The 23,586-nt window shown below is 40.8% G+C and overlaps 1 protein-coding gene across 1 annotated transcript in view; it reads left to right on the top strand.

Annotated features, from left to right (window-relative positions):
• The window catches only part of LOC122219678 (class I histocompatibility antigen, Gogo-B*0103 alpha chain-like), a 29,771-nt gene extending 10,722 nt beyond the window's left edge, over positions 1-19,049 (top strand). Inside the window, exons 6-9 of the mRNA XM_042938205.1 lie at positions 17,051-17,083; positions 17,221-17,268; positions 17,432-17,470; positions 18,208-19,049. Of these exons, the coding sequence (XP_042794139.1) occupies positions 17,051-17,083; positions 17,221-17,268; positions 17,432-17,436 (86 nt within the window). The 3' untranslated portion in view covers positions 17,437-17,470; positions 18,208-19,049. The remainder of the gene's footprint in view (positions 1-17,050; positions 17,084-17,220; positions 17,269-17,431; positions 17,471-18,207) is intronic.
• Positions 19,050-23,586: the final 4,537 nt, after the last annotated feature.

The following is a 23,586-nucleotide window of genomic DNA, read 5'->3' as shown; positions in this document are numbered from 1 at the left end:
ATATCACTGCTAGCAAAGCCACATGCAAGTTAGCTCACGGAGCTGACCTGTTTTTAGCTCCCTTGGTCAGAGTGGCGGCCTCCAAACAAGATGTTGTCCATTCGCCTTGGAGCTGCTACCCATAAACCAAGGAGTTTTTCATAGGCTACTTGAGAGCTGTCTCTGGGACCCTGTCCAAGTGATGATAGAATCCAGCACCTCCTCACCAGGTCCCAAGTCAGTCCTACAGGAATAGAGGCTCCCTGCTTGTGCACATATCCTCCTTGCATTTTCCTGGCAGCAGGATCCTGTAGAAACTCTTTCCACTATTTGCTAAACTGTTACCACTATGTATATATGTATTTTTAAATTTACATCCAAGTTAGTTAGCATATAGTGCAATAATGATTTCAGGAGTAGATTCCAGTGATTCATCCCCTATGTATAACACCCAGTGCTCATCCCAACAAGTGTCTTCCTTATTGCCCCTTACTTATTTAGCCCATCCCCCACCCACAACTCCTGCAGCAACCTTCAGTTTGTTCTCTGCGTTTGAGTCTCTTATGTTTTGTCCCCCTCCCTGTTTTTATATTATTTTTGCCTCCCTTCCCTTAATGTTCATCTGTTTTGTATCTTAAAATTCTCATATCAGTGAAGTCATATGATATTTGTCTTTCTGTGACTAATTTCGCTTAGCATAATACCCTCCAGTTCCATCCATGTAGCTGCAAATGACAAGATTTCATTCTTTTCGATTGCCGAGTAATACTCCATTGTACATATATACCACATCCTCTTTATCCATTCATCCGTCAATGGACATATGGGCTCTTTCCATACTTTGGCTACTGTTGATACTGCTGCTATAAACATGAGGGTGCATGTGCCCTTTAGAAACAGCACACCTGTGTCCCTTGGATAAATGCCTAGTAGTACAGTTGCTGGGTTGTAGGGTAGTTCTATTTTTAACTTTTTGAGGAATCTCCATACTGTTTTCCAGAGTGTCTGTACCAATTTGCATTCCCACCAGCAGTGCAAAAGAGTTCCTCTTTCTCCGCATCCTTGCCAACATCTGTTGTTGCCTGAGTTGTTAACTTTAGCCATTCTGACTGTTGTGAGGTGGTATCTCATTGTTGTCACTGCTTTTTTAATGGAATTCTTCTGGGCATTGTCCTCTCCATTAGAGTGTTTTTCCAACATTAACCAAGACTACATGGATATATCAGGCTCAAGATTATTATATGTCCTTCAGACATAGGGTAGTTTTAATTAATGTTCAGTAAGGGGGACCTGGGTGGCTCAGTCGGTTAAGTGTCCGACTTTGGCTCAGGTCATGATCTCACAGTTGGTGAGTTCCAGCCCTGCATCGGGCTCTGTGCCGACGGCTCAGAGCCTGGAGCCTGCTTTAGATTCTGTGTCTCCCTCTCAGTCTCTCTGCCCTTCCCCTGCTCATGCCATGTCTCACTTTCTCTCTCTCAAAAATAAATAAACTTTAAAAAATTAAAAAAAATTAATGTCCAGTAGCAAGCTAGTAACTTTGAATGGAAATACTCTAGTTCACTTTAGTAATCACTGAGAAGCACTCAGAGGCTTCTGCTGTAAGCTCCAGGACCTGCTGCGCATAGTGCTATTGGACAGAGTACGCCTTTGCACTGCACTCCAGCTTGTATTGTATGCTGTTTGAGCTTGGGCAGTCTTATTTTCACGTACCCTATCCGATTAGTATTGCTCATAGGGTGGATTGACATGCCTTCTGCTTTATAGTACTAGACAGAGAAGCGCTCCCCAGTCAGACATAATACCCATTCTCATGAAACATTCAGGCAAAGGAGACAGACTCTTCACTTAAAGATCATTTAAACATTCCAGTTCCCACCCAAACTTTCTACCTTCATCCTGTAATCTCTTATTTTTCTGTATTTTTCAATCTAATCATAGGCCACATTAGTGCATCTGGAACAGGTTATCGTGCCGCCTTTGCATGTGGCTCCTGTGTAATGGAGTCCTGGAGTCTTCTGCTCTCTATCCCCTGATCATTTTACCCACTCTTATGTACAAGGCTTTGGATCCCCAGCAAGGGGTCAGGTCAAACTACCTTACCTATCTTGTCAATCTTATCTCAGGTAATTTGCCTGACTGTTCCTGATCAGAGTTTTCATTGTGATCTATGCTTTCTTACTTTTTAAATTCTTCCAAACTGGGGTAAGTAGAGCCATCTTATTTGGGGCTTAAAAATATATATATATTTTAATGTTTACTTACTTATTTTGAGAGAAAGAGAGAGAGTGCACAAGTAGGGGAGGAGCAGAGAGTGAGGAAGAGAGAATCCTAAGCAGGCTCCACGCTGTCAGTGCAGAGCCCGATATGGGGCTTGAACTCACGAACTGTGAGATCATGACCTGAATTGAAATCAAGAGCCAGATGCTCAACCAACTGAGCCACCCAGGCGCCCCTTGTTTGGGGGCTTTTTAACGTTGGGGGACAAGCATGGGGTCTCTTTGGTTTACCCAACCTTCCATAGTGCTGTTTTAAGACCTGTATTTTAACCTCATCAATGTTTTATTTATCCCATTGCTTAATAGACATCTGTATTAGGATTCTCCCAGTCAATGGATAAAGAAATTGTGGTTTATATACACAATGGAGTACTATGTGGCAATGAGAAAGAACGAAATATGGCCCTTTGTAGAAACGCGGATGGAACTGGAGAGTGTTATGCTAAGTGAAATAAGCCATACAGAGAAAGACAGATACCATATGTTTTCACTCTTATGTGGATCCTGAGAAACTTAACAGAAACCCATGGGGGAGGGGAAGAAAAAAAAAAGAGGTTAGAGTGGGAGAGAGCCAAAGCATAAGAGACTCTTAAAAACAAACTGAGGGTTGATGGGGGGTGGGAGGGAGGGAAGGGTGGGTGATGGGTATTGAAGAGGGCACATTTTGGGATGAGCACTGGGTGTTGTATGGAAACCAATTTGACAGTAAATCTCATATATTGGAAAAAAAATGAAAAAAAAAAAAAGGATCCTCCCAGTCAAGTATCTTGGAACCATGTCACCCAATCAAGTTGACACATAAAATATACAAGTCCATACCTTGTCAACTTGCCACTGATAATGCATCTCCTTAAACCATACTTAATTTCCAAATAAAAGCAATACCAGGGTCATATGTTTATTTAAAATTATTCAACTATCTTGAATACAGCTGAAAACACACTAGTGTTACTGCCTTTCAGACCCAAAGACACACACTGACAGAACGTGAAGGGATGGAAAAACATTTACTATGCAAATGGAAATGAAAATTTAAAAAAGCAAGTGTAGCAATACATAGACAAAATACACTTTATTATTTTTTAATTTAATTTAATTTAAATTTGACTTTTTACTTAAATTTTAGTTAGTTAACATACAGTGCATACAGTCCTAAAACTATTGGTTTTAGGAATAGAATTCAGTGATTCCTCACTTACATATAACACCCAGTGCTCATCACTAGTGCCCTCTTTGATACCCATCCCTCATCTAGCCCATCTTCTCCCCACCTCCTTCCATCAGCCCTCAGTTTGTTCTCTATCATTAAGAGTCTCTTGTGTGGGAATGCAAGCTGGTGCAGCCACTCTGGAAAACAGTATGGAGGTTCCTTAAAAAACTAAAAATAGAGCTACCCTACACCCAGCAATTGCACTACTAGGCATTTAGCCACAGGATACAGGTGTGCTATTTCGAAGGGACACATGTCCCCCATGTTTATAGCAGCACTATCAACAACAGCCAAAGTATGGAAAGAGCCCAAATGTCCATCGATGGATGAATGGATAAAGAAGATGTGATATATATATACAATGGAGTATTACTTGGCAATGAAGAATGAAATCTTGCCATTTGCAGCTATGTGGATGGAACTGGAGGGTATTATTAGTGAAATTAGTCAGAGGAAGACAAAAATCATATGACTTCACTCATATGAGGACTTTAAGAGGCAAAACAGATGAACATAAGGGAAGGGAAACAAAAATAATATAAAAACAAGGAGGGGGACAAAACAGAAGAGACTCATAAATATGGAGAACAAACTGAGGGTTGCTGGAGGGGTTGTGGGGGGGATGGGCTAAATGAGTAAGGGGTGTTAAGGAATCTACTCCTGAAATCATTGTTTCACTATATGCTAATTTGGATGTAAATTTTAAAAAATAAATAAAATAAAAAAAGAGTCTCTTGTGGAAAAATAAGATAAAAACATAGAGGGAGGCAAACCATAGGAGACTCTTGAATACAGAGAACAAACTGAAGGGCGATCAGAGTGGGGGAGGTTAAATGGGTGACAGGCATTAAGGGAGGGCACTCTTCAGGATGAGTACTGGCTGTCATATGTAAGAGATGAATCACTGGGTTCTACTCCTGAGGCCAAGACTACACTGTATGTTAACTAATTTGAGAATAAAATAAAAAGTAAAACAAAAAATAAATGGATAAAGAACAAGGAGTGAGTGAAGTGAAAAAAAAGAGTCTCTCATCTTTTGTTTTCCTCTTTCCTCTTTTTTCCCCTTCTCATATGTTCATCTATTTTCTTTTTTTTTAAGTTTATTTATTTTGAGAGAGGGAGGGGCAGAGGGAAAGGGAGAGAGATTATCCCAAACAGACTCTGTGCTGCCAGTGCATAGCCTGATGCAGGGCTCGACTTCACGAACTGTGAGATCATGACCTTAGCCAAAATCAAGAGTTAGACACTCAACTGACAGCCAGTCATCTGGTTTGTTTCTTAAATTCCACATATAAGTTAAATCATATAGTATTTGTCTTTCTCGACCTGACTTATTTCACTTAACATAATACACTCTAGGTCCATTCACGTCATTGTAAATGAAAAAGAAAAAGATTTCATTTTTTGATGGCTGAGTAATATTCCATTGTATATATATGCCACCTCTTCTTTATCCATTTACAGTTGGGCATTTAGGCTCTCTCCATAGTTTGGCTATTGTAGATAATGCTGCTATAAACATCGGGGTGCACGTACCCCTTCGAATCTGTATTTTTGCATCCTTTATGTAAATACCTAATAGTGCCGTTGCAAAATTATAGGGTAGTTCTATTTTTAACTTTTTGAGGAAACTCCATACTGTTTTCCAGAGTAGGTACACCGGTTTGCATTTCCACAAGCAGAGTAAGAGGGCTCCTCTTTCTCCTATCCATGCCAACACCTGTTGTTTCTTTGTTATTAGTTCTAGCCATTCTGACAGGTGTGATGTGGTATCTCATGGTGGTTTTGATTTGTATTTCCCTGATGATGAGTGATATTGAGCATCTTTTCATGTGTCTGATGGCCATCTGTATGTCTTCTTTGGACAAGTGTCTATTCATGTCCTCTGCCCATTTCGTAACTGGATTGTCTTTTGGGTGTTGAGTCTGGTAAGTTCCTTATAGATTTTTGATGCTAACCCTTTATCCAATAGATCATTTGCAAATATCTTATCCCATTATGTAGGCTGCCTTTAATTTTTGTTGATTGTTTCCTTCACTATGCAGAAGCTTTTGATCTTGATGAAGTCCTAATAGTTCATGTTTGCTTTTGTTTCCCTTGCCTCTGTGTCTAGTTAGAAGTTGCTCTGTCTGAGGCCAAAGAGGTTGCTGCCTGTGTTCTCCTCTAGGATTTTGATGGTTTCCTGTCTCACATTCAGGTCTTTCATCCATTTTTAGTTTATTTTTGTGTATAGCATAAGAAAGTGGTCCAGTTATGTTCTGCATGTTGCTGTCCAGTTTTCTCAACACCGTCTGTTGAAAAGACTGTCTTTTTTCCATTGAATATTCTTTCCTGTTTTGCTGAAGATTAGTTGACCACATATTTGTGGGTCCATTTCTGGGTTCTCTATTCTGTTCCATTGATCTATAAGTTTGTTTTTGTGAGAGTACCATACTATCTTGATGATTACAGCTTTGTAATATAACTTGAAGTCTGGAATCATGATACCTCCAGCTTTGCTTTTCTTTTTCAGAATTTCTTTGGCTATTCAGGGTCTTTTTTTGTTCTATACAATTTTAGGATTGTTTTTTCTATTTCTGTGAATAATGCTGGTGATGTTTTGATAGGGATCACATTTAATGTGTAGATTGCTTTGGGTAGTATAGACATTTTAACAATGTTTGTACTTCTAATCCATGAGCATGGACTGTTTTTCCATTTCTTTATGTCCTCTTCAATTTCTTTCATAAGTGTTCTATAATTTAAGAGTTCAGATATTTTCCCTTTTGGGTTAGGTATCTTATGGTTTTTGGTGCAATTATAAATGGGATCAATTTCTTGATTTATCTTTCTGATGCTTCATTACTTGTGTATAGAAATACAACAGTGGGGTGCTGGGTGGCTCAGCCAGTTAAGCGTCCAACTCTTGATTTAGGCTCAGGTCATGATCTCATGGTTGTGAGATCAAACCCTGCGTTGGGTTCTGTACTGAGCATGTAGCCTTCTTGGGATTCTCTCTCCTCTCTCTCTCTCTCTCCCTCTGCTCCTCTCCCCTGCTAGCACTTTCTCTCCCTAAAAGAAAAAAAAAACCCAAAAAAACAAAAAAAGAAATGCATCATATTTCTATACATTGATTTTACATCTTTTGACTGCTGAATTCTAGCAATTTTTGGTGGAGTCTTTCAGGTTTTCTACATGGAGTATCATGTCATCTGTAAATAGTGAAAATTTGACTTCTTCCTTGCTGATTTGGATGCCTCTTTCTTTCTTTCTTTCTTTCTTTCTTTCTTTCTTTCTTTCTTTCTTTCTTTCTTTCTCTCTCTCCTTCCTTCCTTCCTTCCTTCCTTCCTTCCTTCCTTCCTTCCTTCCTTCCTTCTTTCTTTTTTGTCTTATTGCTGAGGCTAAGACTTCCAGTACTATGTTAAATAGTAATGGTGAAAGTGGGCATCCCTGTCTTATTCCTGACTGTAGAGGAAAAGCCCTGTTTATCCCCATTGAGGATGATATTATCTGTGGGTCTTTTGTATATGAACTTTATGATGTTGAGGTATGTTCCATCTATACTTTCTTTGTTGAGGGTTTTTTTTCTCAAGAATGGATGCTGTACAAGCGCCTGGGTGGCTCAGTCAGTTAAGCATCAACTTTGGCTCAGCTCATGATCTTGCAGTTTATGAGTTCAATCCCCGCATCAGGCTCTGTACTGACAGCGTGGAGCCTGGAGCCTGCTTCGGATTCTGTGTCTCCCTCTCTCTCTGCCCTTTCCCTGCTCACACTCTTTCTCTCTCTCTCTCTCAAAAATGAATAAACAGTAAAAAATATTTTAAAAAAGGGAATGGATACTGTATTTTGTCAAATGCTTTTTCTGAATCTATTGACAGCATCATATGGTTCTTATCCTTTCTTTTATTAATGTGGAGCATCACATTGATTGATTTGTGAATATTGAACCACCTCTGCACCCCAGGAGTAAATCCTACTTCATCATGGTGAGTAATTCTTTTAATGTTGGATTCAATTTGCTAGTATCTTGCTGAGAACTTTTGCATCCATGTTTATCATGGATATTGGTTTGAAATTCTCCTTTGTGGTGGGGTTTTTGTCGGTTTTGGAATCAATATAATGCTGTCCTTATAAAAGGTGTTTGGAAGTTTTCCTTCCATTTCTATTTTTTGGAACCATTTGAGAAGAATAGGTATTAACTCTTCTTTAAATGTCTGGTAGAATTCCCCCGGGAAGCCATGTGGTCTTGGACTTTTGTTTGTTGGGTAATTTGTGATTAATGATTCAATATCTTTGCTGGTTATGGGTTTGATAAAATTTTCTCTCTTCTTGTTTCAATTGTGGTAGTTTGTATGTTTCTAGGAATTTATCCATTTCTTCCAGATTGCCCAATTTGTTGGCACATAAATTTTCCTAGTATTCTCTTGTGATTGTATTTCTGTGGTGTTGGTTGTGACTCTCCTCTTTCATTCATGGTTTTGTTTATTTGGGTCCTTTCTCTCTCTCTCCCTCTCTCTCATAAGTCTGACTAGGGGTTTATCAATTTTATTAATTCTTTTAGCCCCTAGAGTGAAAGTTTCAGGACATGTGTTTATCTTACACCCAGTCACTCCTCAGGACACTCTTTAGAAGCTGGTCTGTGTTGCAATCTATTCACCTCCTGAACACTGCTGGTTCAGAGTTTCCTGGGTACCTGAAGGGTGTTACACTAGTATGGAACTCAGTATGGAAAACTTTAATCCTTAAATTTCTGTATGCTTTAACTTTCTTCTTTATAAGTCTTGGCTTTATAGTAATAAAATTGTTTTAATCAAAAAATAATTCTTCCAAAGAACCAGCTCTTAGTTTCATTGATCTGTTCTACTCTTTGTTTGCTTCTATATCACTTATTTTTCTCCTAATCTTTATTATTTCCTCTTTTTCTGCTGGCTCTACACTTTATTTGCTCTTCTTTTTCTAGCTCCTTTAGGTGTAAAGTTAGGTTGTGTTTTGCTTCTTGAGGTAGGCCTTATTGCAATATACTTCCCTCTTAAGACCACCTATGCTGCATCCCAAAGGTTTTGGACTGTAGTGTTTTCATTTTCACTTGCTTCCATGTATTTTTAAAATTTCTTTAATTTCTTGGTTAACCCATTCATTCTTTAGTAGGATGTTCTTTAACCTCTATGTATTTGTGGTCTTTCTAAATTTTTTCTTGTGGTTGACTTCAAGTTTCATAGTGTTGTGGTCTGAAAATGTGCATGGTATGATCTTAATCTTTTGTACTTGTTGAGGGCTGATTTGTGACCCAGTATGTGATCTATTCTGGAGAATGTTCTTTGTGCACTCGAAAAGAATGTATATTCTGCTGCTTTAGGATGGAATGTTCTGAATATATCTGTTAGGTCCATCCAGTCCAGGGTGTCATTCAACGCCATTGTTTCCTTGTTGATCTTCTACTTGGGTGATCTGTCCATTGTTGTAAGTGGGATGTTAAAGTCCCTTACTATTATTGTGTTATTATCAATGAGATTTTCAATGGTTAGTATTAATTGATTTATATATTTGGGTGTTCCAAGTTAGGGGGCATAATATTTATAATTATTAGATCTTCTTGATGGATAGACCCTTTAATTATGATATAGTGCCCTTCTTCATCTCTTGTTACAATTTTTGTTTTAAAATCTAGTTTGATATAAGTACAGCTACTCTGGCTTTCTTTTGTCTGTTAACATGTCTGTTCTCCATCTCCTCACTTTCAATTTGTAGGTGTCTTTAGGTACAAAATGAGTCTCTTGTAGGTAGCGTATAGATGGATCTTATATTTTTTATTTTTATTTTATTTTATTTTATTTTTTATCCATTATGATACCCTATGTCTTTTGATTGGTACATTTAGTCCATTTATTAAAAAAAAATTTTTTTTAACGTTTATTTTTGAGACAGAGAGAGACAGAGCACGAATGGAGGAGGGTCAGAGAGAGGGAGACACAGAATCTGAAACAGGCTCCAGGCTCTGAGCTGTCAGCACAGAGCCCAACGCGGGACTCGAACTCACGGACCATGAGACCATGACCCGAGCCGAAGTTGGCCGCCTAACCAACTGAGCCACCCAGGCGCCACACATTTAGTCCACTTATATTCAGAGTAATTATTGATAGATATGAACTTAGCCACTGCCATACGGTGTTTCTGGTGATGTTCTCTGTTCCTTTCTAGTCTTTGTTGCTTTTGGTCTTTCTTTCCCACTCAAAGCATCCCCTTTCCCCTTTAACATGTCTTGCAGAGCTGGTTTAGTGATCACAAACTCCTTTAGGTTTTGTTTGCCTGAGAATCTGTTTATCTCTCCTATTCTAAATGACAGCCTTGCTGGATAAAGTATTCTTGGCTGCATGTTTTCCCCATTCAGCACCTTGAATATATCATGGCACTCCCTTCTGGCCTGCCAAGTTTCTGTGAACAGACTTACTGCAAATCTGATTTGTCTTTTCTTGTAGGTTAAGGACTTTTTTTTTTTCCATTGCTGCTTTCAGGATTCTTTTCTTGTCTGTGTATTTTGTGAATTTGACTATGATATGTCTTGGTGTGGGCCAGCTTTTATTGATTTTGATGGGAGTTCTCTGTGCTTCTTGAATTTTGATGTCTGTTTTCTTCCCCAGATTAGGGAACTTTCAGCTATCATTGCTCAAATAAACCTTCTCCCCCCTTTCATTCTGTTCTTCTTCAGGGACTCCTATGATACCAATATTATTACATCTTAAGGAATCACTGAGTTCCCTAAGTCTACATTCATGATCTAATACTTGTCTTTACCTCTTCTTTTCAGCTTCATTATTTTCCATAATTTTTTCTTCTATATCACTGATTTTTTCCTCTGCTTTGTCCATCCTCGTTGTAATTGCGTCCAGTTTTGCATATCAGATATAGTACTTTTTATTTTGGCCTGAGTAGTTTTTAGTTATTTTATCTCTTTGGTAAGGGACTGTCTAGTGTTTTCTATGCTTTTTTCAAGGCCAGCTAGTATCTTTATGATTGTTGTTTTCAATTCTAGTTCAGGCATCTTATATCAGTTTTCATTAAACCCCTGGCCATTACTTCTCCCTGTTCTTTCTTTTGGGGTGAATCCCTCCATCTTGTCATTTTTTCTAGGTCACTTCTTTTTTGTGTGAATGTTAAGAAAGTCTGTTATATTCCTGCTCCTGAGAATAGTGGCTATATTAAGAAGAGGTCTTATACCGTCTTGGGCCTGGTGCTTCAGGAGGTGTTTCAGATTGTGCACTCTGCTGTTGTGTTTTGGCTGTTCCTTCCCTCAAGTCAGTCCTTTGCAGAGTTTCTTCTTGCCTGTGTGTGGGGTGTTTGGACCTTGTCCACTGTGTGGCAAATTTTAACCAGGTATGTTTTAGTCTGCTTGTTAGAAGAAGCTAGATCCTGTTTCCCCTAGAGCTGAAGCTTTGAAGCACTCTATGATCATAGACTTGGTGCATGCCAGGGGTTTGTGCTGGCATTCTGGGGGAGGGGCCTGCTGCACTGATTCTCTGGTGGACATGCCCTTTGTGGAAATGCACCTGCACGACACAGGGGGATGGGGCTTTGTGTAAGCCTTCACTGGGGGGTACTGTGTTGCTCACTGAAGTCAGTCAGTGCTGATGGGTGGGGGGGATGGCATCGTTCTGTTCTCTCCTCCAGGGAGCAGGGAGTTCATGTCTGCCACCCTTCAGGAAGCCCCCCCAGAAAAGCACACAATGACCCCTCTTGTGTCCCTGGTTTCCATCAGATCTCTGACTTCACCCTGTCTGTGTCTAAGCTGTCTGTCTACCAGGCTGCACAGTACTCCCATGTTTCATCTCAGGCATGCAGCTGGGTTTCAAAACTCCATATTTTAAGGATCTGTACAGCTCAGACTCATACTGAACCTCTGAGGGAGGATCTTGCCACACTGTGATCTGTGCTGGTTTGTCCCAGAAAACAGTTGCATGAATGCACACAGGTTTGCCATTTATGGTAAAGTGCAGCAAAAAGCTGGTACCAAGGTTTGCTGCCTTCAACCGGTGTCTTTGTTCCTATGCTAGTGAACAGGGCAGCACTTTGGTGGTGCTAGTTCTTTTGTTCTTGGAGATGCCATGCCACTACTCCCAAATACACTCCTAGAAAGGCAACTGTTTCAACCTGAGTGATCCAAGGGATCCTCAGACTACACTGTCTGCTCCTGGGTCTCCACCCTCCTTCCCTTCCAGAGCACTACTGAGCCTGCCAGGCAAGATCCCAGTGATGGTGCAGATTTCTAAAACTTCAGAATTTGAGCTCCACTGCTTATAAAAACTTGCAATAGTGAGCCCCTCTCCTTTGGTTTTGGGGAAGTGTTTTTCTTGTGCAATCCCCTGCGTGTGCTTTCTCTCTCTCTCTCTGTCTGGCTCCTCTCTCCATGACCAGGGCTCTCTCCCCTCTACAGCACCTGAAATTCTCCCCCCACCCCATCAACTTTCCATAGCTCCTATCTTCCATGATGTGCTGTTTTTCTGCCTCTAGTTGTGTAGTCTTTAGATTGATTTCTTGGGTATTCAGAATGATTTGATCCTTATCTAGCTGTGTTCAAGGGATAAGGTAAGCTTAGGGTTGCCCCTGCTCCTCTCCCATCTTAACTCCTTCTCTTGCAAATTATATATCTGATAAGGGGTTAATACCCCAAAGATATAATTAATGCATACTGTTTAACATCAAACCTCTCAAACAGTATGATTAAAAAATGGGCAGAAGATGGGGCACCTGAGTGGCTCAGTCAGTTAAGCATCCAACTTCAGTTCAGGTCATGATCTCATGGTTCAGGAGTTAGAGCCCCGCATTGAGTTCTGTGCTGACAGCTCAGAGCTTGGAGCCTGCTTCAGATTCTGTGTCTTCTTCTCTCTCTGCCCCTCCCCAACCTGCACTCTCTCTCTCTCTTTCTCTCTCTCTCTCTCAAAAGTAACTAAACATTAAGAAAATTTAAAAAAATGGGCAGAGGATTTGAATAGACATTTTCCCATTGAAGCAGGCAAATAGCCAACACACAAATGAAAAGATGTTCAAAATCACTACTCATCAGGGAAATGCAAATCAAAATCACAATGAGATACCACCTCACACCTGTCAGAATGGCCAACATTAACAACTCAGGCAACAACAGATGTTGGCAAAGATGCAGAGAAAGAGGATCTCTTTTGCACTGCTGGTGGGAATGCAAACTGGTGCAGCCACTCTGGAAAAGAGTATGGAGGTTCCTCAAAAAATCAAAAATAGTACTATCCTATGACTCAGAAATTGCACTACTAGGTATTTATCCAAGGGATACAGGTATGCTGTTTTGAAGGGGCACATGCTATAAACCAAAGTAGTCCTAAGAGGAAAGTATATTGCAACACAGGTCTTCCTCAAGAAGAAAGAAAAGCCTCAAATACACAACCTAACCTTATACCTAAAGGAGTTAGAAAAGGAACAGAAAGCAAGGCCTAAAGCCAGGAGAAGGGAAATAATAAAGACTGGAGCAGAAATAAACAATATAGAAACAAACAAAACAAAATAAAACAACAAATAACAGAAACAGATCAATGAAACTAAGCTGGTTATTAAAAAAAATTAATAAAATTGATAACCCCCAGCTAGACTTATCAAAAAGAAGAGAAATGACCCAAATAAATAAAATTGTGAATGAAAGAGGAGAGATAACAACTAACACCACGGAAATGCAAACAATTATAAGAGAATATTATGAACAATTATATGCCAACAAACTGGGAAATATGAAAGAAATGGATAAATTCCTGGAAACATACAACCTGCAAAAACTGAAACAAGGAGTAGAAAATTTGAACAGATGCATAATTAGCAAATAAATTGAATCAGTAATCAAAAATTTCCCAACAAACAACAGTCCAGAGCCAGATAGCTTCCCAGAGGAATTTTACCAAACATTTAAAGAAGAGTTAATACCTATTCTTCTCAAACTGTTCCAAAAAATAGAAATGAAAGGAAAACTTCCAAACTCATTCTACAAGCTTAGCATTACCTTAATTCCAAAACCAGACAAAGACCCCACTAAAAAGGAGAATTATAGACCAATATCCCTGATGAAACTGGATGCAAAAATTTTCAACAAAATACTAGCAAATTGAATTCAACAGTACATTAAAAGAATTATTCACAATGACCCAGTGGAACTTATTCCTGGGCTGCAGGGCTGGTTCAATATTTGCAAATCCATCAAGGTGATATACTCATTAGTAAAAGCAAAGAACAATATGATCTCAATAGATGCAGAAAAAGCATTTGACAAAATACACCATCCTTTCTTGATAAAAACCCTCAAGAAAACAGGGATAGGAGGAACATACTTCAACATCATAAAGGCCATATATGAAAGACCCATTTGGAATTCTCTCTCTCTCTCTCTGCCTCTCCCCCACTCACTTTCTCTCTCAAAATAAATAAACTTAAACAACAACAACAAAAATATTCTCTCTCTCCCTCTGCCCCCTCCCCAACTCGTGCAAGCACTGTCTCTAAAATTAAAATAAATCTTAAAAGTAAAATACAACTAAGGGGCACCTGGGTGGCTCAGTTGGTGAAGCATCTGACTTCAGCTCAGGTCATGATCTTGAGGTTCATGAGTTCTAGCCCTGAGTCAGGCTCTGTGCTGACACCTCAGAACCTGGAGCCTGCTTTGGATTCTGTGTTTCCCTCTCTCTCTGCCCCTCCGCTGCTTGCACCTCTGTCTCTGTCTCTGTCTCTGTCTCTCTGTCTCAAAAATAAATAAAACATTTTTTAAAATTTAATAAAAAATAAAAACACAATTGTGAATCCTCTCTTTTATTCCCCCTTTGCTTCTTTGTTTTGTTTTTTAAATTTCACATATGAGTGAAATCAATAAACAATGAGAAAAAGGGAGAGAGAGAGAAACAAAGAAATAGACTGTTAACAATACAGAACAGACTGATGGTTACCAGAGGGGAAGCCGGTGGGGGGATGGGTGAAATAGTTCGTGGGGATTAAGAATTACACTTGTGATGAGCACAGAGTGATGTATGGAACTGTTGAATCACTGTATTGTACACTTGAAACTAATATTACACAGTATATTAACTAAGTAGAATTTAAAACTTAAAAAATTTTTTTTAATGTTTATTTATTTTTGAGAGAGAGAGAGAGACAGAGTGTGAGATGGGGAGAGAAAGAGAAAGACACAGAATCCAAAGCAGGCTCCAGGCGCTGAGCTGTCAGCACTTAGCCAACGTGGGGCTTGAACTCACAAGCTACAAGATAATGACCTGAGCTGAAGTTGGATGCTTAACTGAGTGAGCTACACAGGCGCCCCTAAATTAAAACTTAAAAAAAAAAACCATAAAAGAGACACAAATTATATATATATATATATATATATATATATATATATATATATATATAAAGTGCAACAACTTAGGAGCTTTATGAGTCTGATTGCAATATTCTTAGACACATTTCTACACCAAGGGGCTAACTAAAATCACTACAACCAGAGCGAGGCCAGTGAATGAAGCTGAGTGGATCGCAGGTCACGAGTCTCCCTATCTCCCATGGGCAGGACAGCGTCTTCTCTAGACTCTGGTTTGGAGCTTCATCTAGAGGCCTCAGAATCCAACCCTGACCCTCCACCCAGGGAGACCCCGCAGGGATTCCTGCACTGTTGAATTGGAAACTGGTTGTGACCAATCACCCCCGCCCCCCCATCATTGAGGCAGGCAGGCACGGGGTGCTTCAAGGGAGTGGGACTAGTGCAGGGCTGACTTTGGGGGCATGGCCTGGGTCTCACCTTCCAGGTGACCTATGGTTGCCCGGTGGGTTCGTGGGTTCTTATGGACCCCTGCTCAGTAGACATTGACAGTTCGCCTACAACTGTGCCTGAATGAGGACCTGTGTTCCTGAACCGTGGCGGACACACACAGGTCACCTGCCACAAGTGGCAGGCGGCCAGTGTGGCGGAGCATCAGAGGAACTACCTGGAGGTCACGTGCATGCGTGGTATAGGTTCCGCAGGTACCTGGAGAAAGGGAAGGAGAGGTTGCAGCGCGCAGTTGGGAGGGTCACCTCAGCACTTCTGCGATCTCTCCAGAGACTAGGGCTGTGCTCCCTGGAAGAGGGGAGGAAAATGGAATAGATGCCCGAATACCATAGGTCAGGGGTCGAGGGATTAAGCCTTGGCTGTTCAGATCCTCTGCCAGAAGAGTGACTAACTAGCCTAGAGGTCCAGCTCTTCTCTCAGAAACAATGAAGGGATCCAGTCCCCCAGGGATGGAGCAATAACCAACTAGCAATACCCTCTGATTCTCTGTTAGCAGCTTTAAGAATTGTGGGGGACTTTCTCTCTCAGGCCTTGTTCTCTTCCCCATGTACTATGTGTTTGAACTTTTCTGAGTCACTCTGCTTCCACCCAGATCAGAACCAGAAATCCCTTTCTTCCCTCAGAGAGCTGTAGCCTCCTCATCTGTCCTGTCTTGTCTTCATCCTAGAACTTTTCAAGGAATAAGAAATGATCTCAGGTCCCTGTGTCCAGGCTGGCATCTGGGTTTTGTGCTCCCTTCCCCCACTTCAGTTGCCACATCCATTCTCAGGATAGTCACATGAATGCTGCTGGTGTGACCTATGACCAAAGCAAAATTTTTTTAATTTTCTGAGCCTTTTTCTCAGATTCCCCAAAGACACACATGACCTACCACCCCACCTCTGACATGAGGTGACCCTGAGGTTCTGGGCCTTGGGCTACCCTGCAGAGATCACTCTGACCTGGCAGCATGACAGGGAGGACCACATCCGGACACAGCGCTTGTGGACACCAGACTTTTGGGGGATGGGACCTTCCAGAAGGGGGCAGCTATGGTGGTGCCTTCTGGAGAGGAGCAGAGATACATGTGCCACAGGCAGCATGGTGGAACTGCCTAAGCCCCTCATGCTGAGACAGGATAAGGGGGGAGACCTGGACATAGACCCTCTTCTCAGAGGAATCAGGAGCTCTTGTGGAGAACTCCAGCAGGGTGGGGGCTGATGCCTGGGGTCAGGGCCCTCACCTTCCTTCCCCTTCCCAAAGTCACTTCTCAGCTCTCCATCCCCATCATGGGCATCATTGCTGGTCTGGTTCTCCTTGGAGCTGTGGTCTGGCATTGAGATCTGGAGGAAGAAGAGCCCAGGTAGGGAAGAGGTGGGAGGATCTGAGTTTTTTGACTCCACTGAAGGGTTTCAAGTCCCGGTGGCAGATTGTCCTGCTTTGTTAATAGGAAGTACCATCCACATGCATGTGCTTGCTCACTCTGGAGCTGACTGCTAACACTCACACTTTTAGTAAATCACATGTGAATGTGAAGGGCAAATTTTCACCCTAATGAATCTGATGATGGGGACCTGATTCCCAACAGTCATAGGACAGAAGGGAATTCCCCTGCTGAGGACAGACTCCAGAAGTGCAGTTGGTCTGGTCCACACACATGGACTTTTCTTATGTTTTCTGATCCTGCCTTGGGTATGGTTAAGAGTTCTGGAAACTTTCCTGGGATCCAGGACTAGGGAGATTCCTTTAGGACATCATGGCTTTCTCCCTGGCCTCTGTCATGATGTCTTCTTCCCACAGGAGGAAAAGGACTGAGCTACTCTCATGCTGCATGTAAGTATGGAGGGGGTGATCCCTGAAACCCTGGGATAGTGTAGACAGGACCCCATGGGGAGCTCACCCCCCACCATAGCTCCTCCTTTAGTCTCATCTCCCGTGGCTCTGATCAAGTCCTGTTTGTTCTACCCCAGGTGATGTCAGTGCCCAGGGCTCTGATGTGTCTCTCACAACTCCTAAAGGTAAGGCCCTGAGAGGCCTGAAGTGTGGGGTTAAACAGAGGGGACACGACTGGGTTATGGGGATTCTTTGAGTGGGACATTTTGAGCATATGGTGGGCTGCTCATAATGTCACCACTTAAAAGCGACTGACTTGAATTTGTTCATGATTATTTTCTTTCACAGTGTGAGCCAGCCACCTTGTGGGGGACTAAGTAATGCAAGGTTAGTTCTCAATCCCACTCCCCATTGTGACTTCAGGAATCTCTGACTACACTTTCTTTCTGCAAAGTGTGTCTGAATGTGACTTAGCATAATGAGAGGAGGTGGAGAGACTGGCCCAACACACTGCCCACCATGACACCTCCCCACATTGACCTTTGCCCTTTTCTAATCTACTTTCTTGTTCTAGCAGAGGCAGGACTAGATGTCTATCTCTGTCTTAACTTCATATTGCACTGAGTTGCAACATTTTTTATATTGAAAATAGGAATCTGAATATAAATTTGTTTTTTTTTTCCACATTCTTATCATGGGGGGTTGCTTGATGGGTTATTTAAAAGAGATGATTCCTTAAATTTGAGAACAGAAATAAATGGAAGCACTGAGAACCTTCCAGAATACACATGTTTGCTGTGCTTCGTCTATTGCATGTGGTTACAGGAGAGGCTGTGAGGCACCAGCATGGATGGGACTGTGACCAGTTCGTGCTCAGTGCATTTTGGGCTTTGACATGGTCACTCCTAAGCAAAGTCATTTTCTCTGCTCCTTTGTCCTTGTCTCTTCAGTGGAACTTTGTCCCACCAGGATCTGTGATGACAGGGACTGGGACATCACCCAGGCCTGTACTGTGTCCAGGACAGAGATAGTTTATGTGGCCAGGTCAGCCTAAGGTCAGGCTTGGGTTAGGCCCTCAGCCCCCATCTTTGAATTTTTGATTTTTTTTCTTTGTTTCCTTGAAGGATTGTGCCCATTCTTGCTCTTATTTTGAGCAATGGGGAACACTTATAAACTGTGTGGTTATGAGAGATCCAAACACCAAGAGCTCCTGAGGCTTTGGGTTTGTCACATATGCCACTGTGGAGAAGGTGGATGCAGCCATGAATGCAAGACCACACAAGTTGGATGTAAGAGTTGTAGAACCAAAGAGGGCTGTCTCCAGAGAAGATTCTCAAAGACCTGGTGCTCACTTAACTGTGAAAAAGATTTTTGTCAGTGGCATTAAAGAAGATACTGAAGGACATCATGTAAGAGATTATTTTGAACAGTATGGGAAAATTGAAGTGATTGAAATCATGACTGACCGAGGCAGTGGCAAAAAGAGAGACTTTGGTTTTGTAACGTTTGATGACCATGACTCAGTAGACAAGATTGTCTACAACACCATACTGCGAATGGTCACAACTGTGAAGTAAGGAAAGCTCTATCTAAGCAAGAGATGGCTGGTGCTTCATCCAGCAAGGAGATCGAAGTGGTTCTGGAAACTTTGGTGGTGGTCATGGAAGTGGTTTTGGTGGGAATGACAACCTGATAGTCTGTTATAGGATCCAGCTCTTGTCTACACCAGTTTATACTTACAAATAAGTGGAGTGGTATTGTAGGCCGGTGAAGTGACTACTCAAAATGTCTTTTCCCTGTGTTTGTTCTTACTAGATTTTAAAGATCCAGTCTGTGCACTGACATTTTATATTAATTTTTTATACTTCCTCATACTTGGATATATTTCTAAGGAAAGGATCCCTAACATTTATCCAGTTTTTTGTTGTTGTTGTTGTTTATTTATTTTTGAAAGAGAGAGAGAGAGAGAGAGAGAGAGAGCGCACAAGTGGGGGAGGGGCAGAGATAGAAGTGGGACAAGGTATCTGAATTGGGCTCTGCACTGACAGCAGTGAGCCCGAGGAGGGGCTCAAACCCATAAGCCATGATACCATGACTTGAGCCAAAGTGGTACACTCAACCAACTGAGCCACCCAGGTGCCCCTAACATTTATCAGTTTTTACGTAACACCTCCAAAAAGCTTTTTTTTTTTTTTAAGTCTAGTTTCTTAGTTTAAAGATAGTTCTACTCAAATGTGGTCTACAAATAGCTGATCAGCAAATTGTTTAGTAGACTCAAGGGAATAATGTAAATCCTTATATTTTGCTTATAAGGAAACCTTTGTAGAGCTTTCCAGTTTACTCTCACTCTCCAGTTCTCATGGTGGGCTAGTAACAAAACACTGTAGACTGGTATAGACTAGCATTGGCTCACAGACTACAAGTAGCTTTAGTTTAGATGGACTTGCATCCTAGCACCTGTTCTGGTCAGGTAAATACTAGTTATTGCCATTATTTAAAAAATTTTTTTTAACGTTTATTTATTATTGAGAGACAGAGAGGCACAGAGCATGAGCAGGGGAGGGGCCGAGGGATGGAGAGATACAGAAGCTGAAGCAGGCTCCACGCTCTGAGTCGTCAGCACAGAGCCCGATGTGGGGCTCAAATTCACAAACCGCGAGATCATGACCTGAGCCAAAGTCGGACGCTTAACTGACTGAGCCACCCAGGCGCCCCAAATACTAGTTATTATTAAGAAGTTAATGGGGTTCCATTTTCAGTAATGTGGTCTTTTTTAACTGCAGTATAGTTGACACACAGTGTAACATTAGTTTCATGTGTACAACATAGTGATTTGACAACTCTATACGTGATGCTATGCTCACCACAATGTATAGCTACCATCTGTTATCATACAATGCTATAACAATACCATTGACTATATTCTTTATGCTGTAGCTTTTACCCCTGTGACTTAAATAAAAGCCTGTACCTCACAGTTCCCCTTCACCCATTTTGCCCTTCCCCCACTTACCTCCCCCTGACAACCATCAATTTGTTCTCTATGAGTCTGTTTCTACTTTTGTTTGTGTTTCTTCATTTGTTCTGTTTTTTAGATTTCACAGGTAAGTGAAATCATATGGTATTTTTCTTTTTCTGCCTGACTTATTTCACTTAACATAAGTCCATCCATGTTGCCAAAATGACAAGATTTCACACTTTTATGGCTAAGTAATATTCCACTGCATATATACTCCACATCTTCCTTATTCATTCATCCATTGATGGACACTTAGGCTGTTTCCATATCTTAGCTATTGTAAATAATGCTACAATAAATATAGGAGTGCATGTATCCCTTTGAATTAGCGTTTTTGCTTTTTCGGGTAAATACCCAGTAGTGGCATTATTGGATCATATGATATTCCTATTTTTAATTTTTCCACAATGGTTGTACCAGCTTACATTCCCACCAACAGTGTACAAGGGTTCCTTTTTCCCCACATCCTCACCAACACTTGTTATTTCCTGTCTTTTTTATTTGAGCCATTCTGACAGGTATGATATCTCACTGTGTTTTTGTTTCTTTTCTTTTTTAATTTATTTTTTTAATTTACATGCAAGTGAGTTAGCATATAGTGCAACAATGTTTTCAGGAGTATATTCCTTAATGCCCCTTACCCATTTAGCCCCCCCCCCACAATCCCTCCAGTAACCCTCTGTTTGTTCTCCATATTTAAGAGTCTTTTATGTTTTGTCTCCCTCCTTGTTTTTATATTATTTTTGCTTCCCTTCCCTTATGTTCATCTATTCTGTGTCTTAAAATTCTCATATGAGTGAAGTCATATGATATTTGTCTTTCCCTGACTAATTTCGCTTAGCATAATACCCTCTAGCTCCATCCACCCAGTTGCAAATGGCAATATTTCATTCTTTTTGATTGCCAAGTAATACTCCATTGTATATATATACACCACTCCATTGTGTATATATATATATGTGTGTGTGTGTGTGTGTGTGTGTGTGTGTGTGTGTGTGTATCATGTCTTCTTTATCCCTTCATCCATTGATGGACATTTAGGCTCTTTCCATACTTTGGCTATTGTTGATAGTGCTGTTATAAACCCATTTTTTCCTTGTTGATCTTCTGTTTAGGTTATCTGTCCATTGCTACAAGTGGGGTGTGAAAGTCCCCTACTATTATTATATTACTATTAGTGGGCTTCTTTAAGATTTTTATTAATTGAGGGTGCCTGGGTGGCTCAGTCAGTTGAGTGTCTGACTCTTGATTTAGGCTCAGGTTGTGATCTCATGGTTTGTGAGATCAAACCCTGCATTGGGTTCCATGCTGATGGTGTGGAGCCTGCTTGGGATTCTATCTCTCTCCTCTCTCTGCTTCTTCCCCCTTGCTTGTGCTTTCTCTCTCTCTTTATCTTAAAATAAAATAAACATTTAAATTTGTTATTAATTGATTTATATATTTGGTTGTTTTCACATTAGGGGCATAAATATTTGCAATCGTTAGATCTCAAAAAAATTTTTTTAATGTTTATTTTCGAGAGAGAGAGAGAGAGAGAGACAGAATGTGAGCAGGGAGGGGCAGAGAGAGAGGGAGACACAGAATTTGAAGCAGGCTCCAGGCTCTGGGCTCCGGGCTATAAGCACAGAGCTTGATGTGGAGCTTGAACCCACGAACTGTGATATCATGACCTCAGCTGAAGTCGGACACTCAACTGACTGAGCCTCCCAGGTACCTGGAAATTGTTAGATCTTCTTGTTGGATAGACCCTTAATTATGATATAATGCCCTTCTTCATCTCTTGTTACAGTCTTTGGTTTAAAATCTAGTTTGTCTGATATCAGTGTGGCTACTCTGGCTTTCTTTTGGAATCCATTAGTATGATAGATGGTTCATCATCTCCTCACTTTCAATCTGTAGGTGTCTTTAGGTCTAAAATGACTCTCTTGTAGGCAACATATAGATGGATCTTTTTAAAAATCCATTCTGATATCCTATGTCTTTTGACTGGAGCATTTAGTCCAGTTACATTCAGAGTAATCAGTGATAGATATGGATTTGGTGCCATTGTATTACCTGTAAAGTTGTTGTTCCTGTAGATTGTCTCTGTTCCTTTATAGTCTTTGTTGCTTTTGGTCTCTCTTTTCTTCTCAAAGAGTCCCCTTTAATATTTCTTGCAGAGCTGGTTTAGTGTTCATGAACTCCTTTAATTTTTGCTTGTCTTGTAAACTATTTATCTCTCCTTCTATTCTGAATGATAGCCTTGCTGGATAAAGTATTCTTGGCTGCATATTTTTCCCATTTAGCACGTTGAATATATCATTTCCCTTCTATCTGCCAAGTTAGTGGCCTGCTGCTAACCTTATGTGTCTACCCTTTTAGGTTAAGGACCTTTTGTCCCTACCTGCTTTCAGAATTCTCATTTTCTTTGTATTGTGCAAGTTTTACTTCTATATGTCTAGGTGTTGACCTGTTTTTGTTGATTTTGAAGGGGTTCTCTGTGCCTCTTGTCCTTGAATGCCTGTTTCATTCCCCAGATTAGGGAAATTCTCAGCTATAATTTGTTCAAATAAACCTTCTGTCCTTTCCCCTCACTTTTCTTCTGGAACTCCTATGATATCGATATTATTGTGCTTTAAGGAGTCAGTGAGTTACCTAAATATACATTTGAGATCTAACAGTTTCCTTCCCCTCTTCTTTTCAGTTTCATTATTTTCCATTTTTTTAAGAGAGGGAGAGAGAGCATGAGTGCGGGTGGGGCAGAGAGAGAGAGAGGGAGAGAGACAGAATCATAAACAGGCTGCATGCACCAGTGCAGAGGCCCACACGGGACTCCATCTCACGACGCTGAGATCATGACCTGAACTAAAATCAAGAGTCAGATGCTGAGATACCCAGGGGCCACCATAATTTTATCTTCTATGTCACCTATTAATTTTCTGTTTCTTCCATCCTTGTTGTGATTATATACAGTCAGTTTTGCATTTCAGTTATAGCATTTTTTCTTATTTTGGCTTGGCTAGTTGTTAGGTCTTTTGTCTCTGCAGCAAGGGCTTCTCTGGTGCCTTCTATGTTTCTTTCAAGCCCAGCTAGTATTCTTATGATTGTTGTTCTAAATTCTTGTTCAGATATATTGCTTGTATCTGTTTTGAGTAAATCCATAGTTGTGATTTCTTTTTTTTTTTTTAATTTTTTTTTAACATTTATTTATTTTTGAGACAGAGAGAGAGACAGAGTATGAATGGGGGAGGGGCAGAGAGAGAGGGAGACACAGAATCAGAAGCAGGCTCCAGGCTCTGAGCCATCAGCCCAGAGCCTGACGCGGGGCTCGAACTCACAGACCGCAAGATCGTGACCTGAGCTGAAGTCGGACGCTTAACCGACTAAGCCACCCAGGCGCCTCCAGTTGTGATTTCTTTTTGATGTTTCTTTTGGGGACAATTCCTCCATCTCATCATTTTGTATAGGTTTCTGTCTTTTGTGTGTTATGAAAGCTTGTTATGTT

Source organism: Panthera leo, chromosome B2 (assembly GCF_018350215.1).
Source record: "Panthera leo isolate Ple1 chromosome B2, P.leo_Ple1_pat1.1, whole genome shotgun sequence".
Lineage (NCBI taxonomy): Eukaryota > Metazoa > Chordata > Mammalia > Carnivora > Felidae > Panthera > Panthera leo.
Note: the sequence above shows the minus strand (reverse complement) of the source record. Positions and strands in the feature narration are given on the sequence as shown.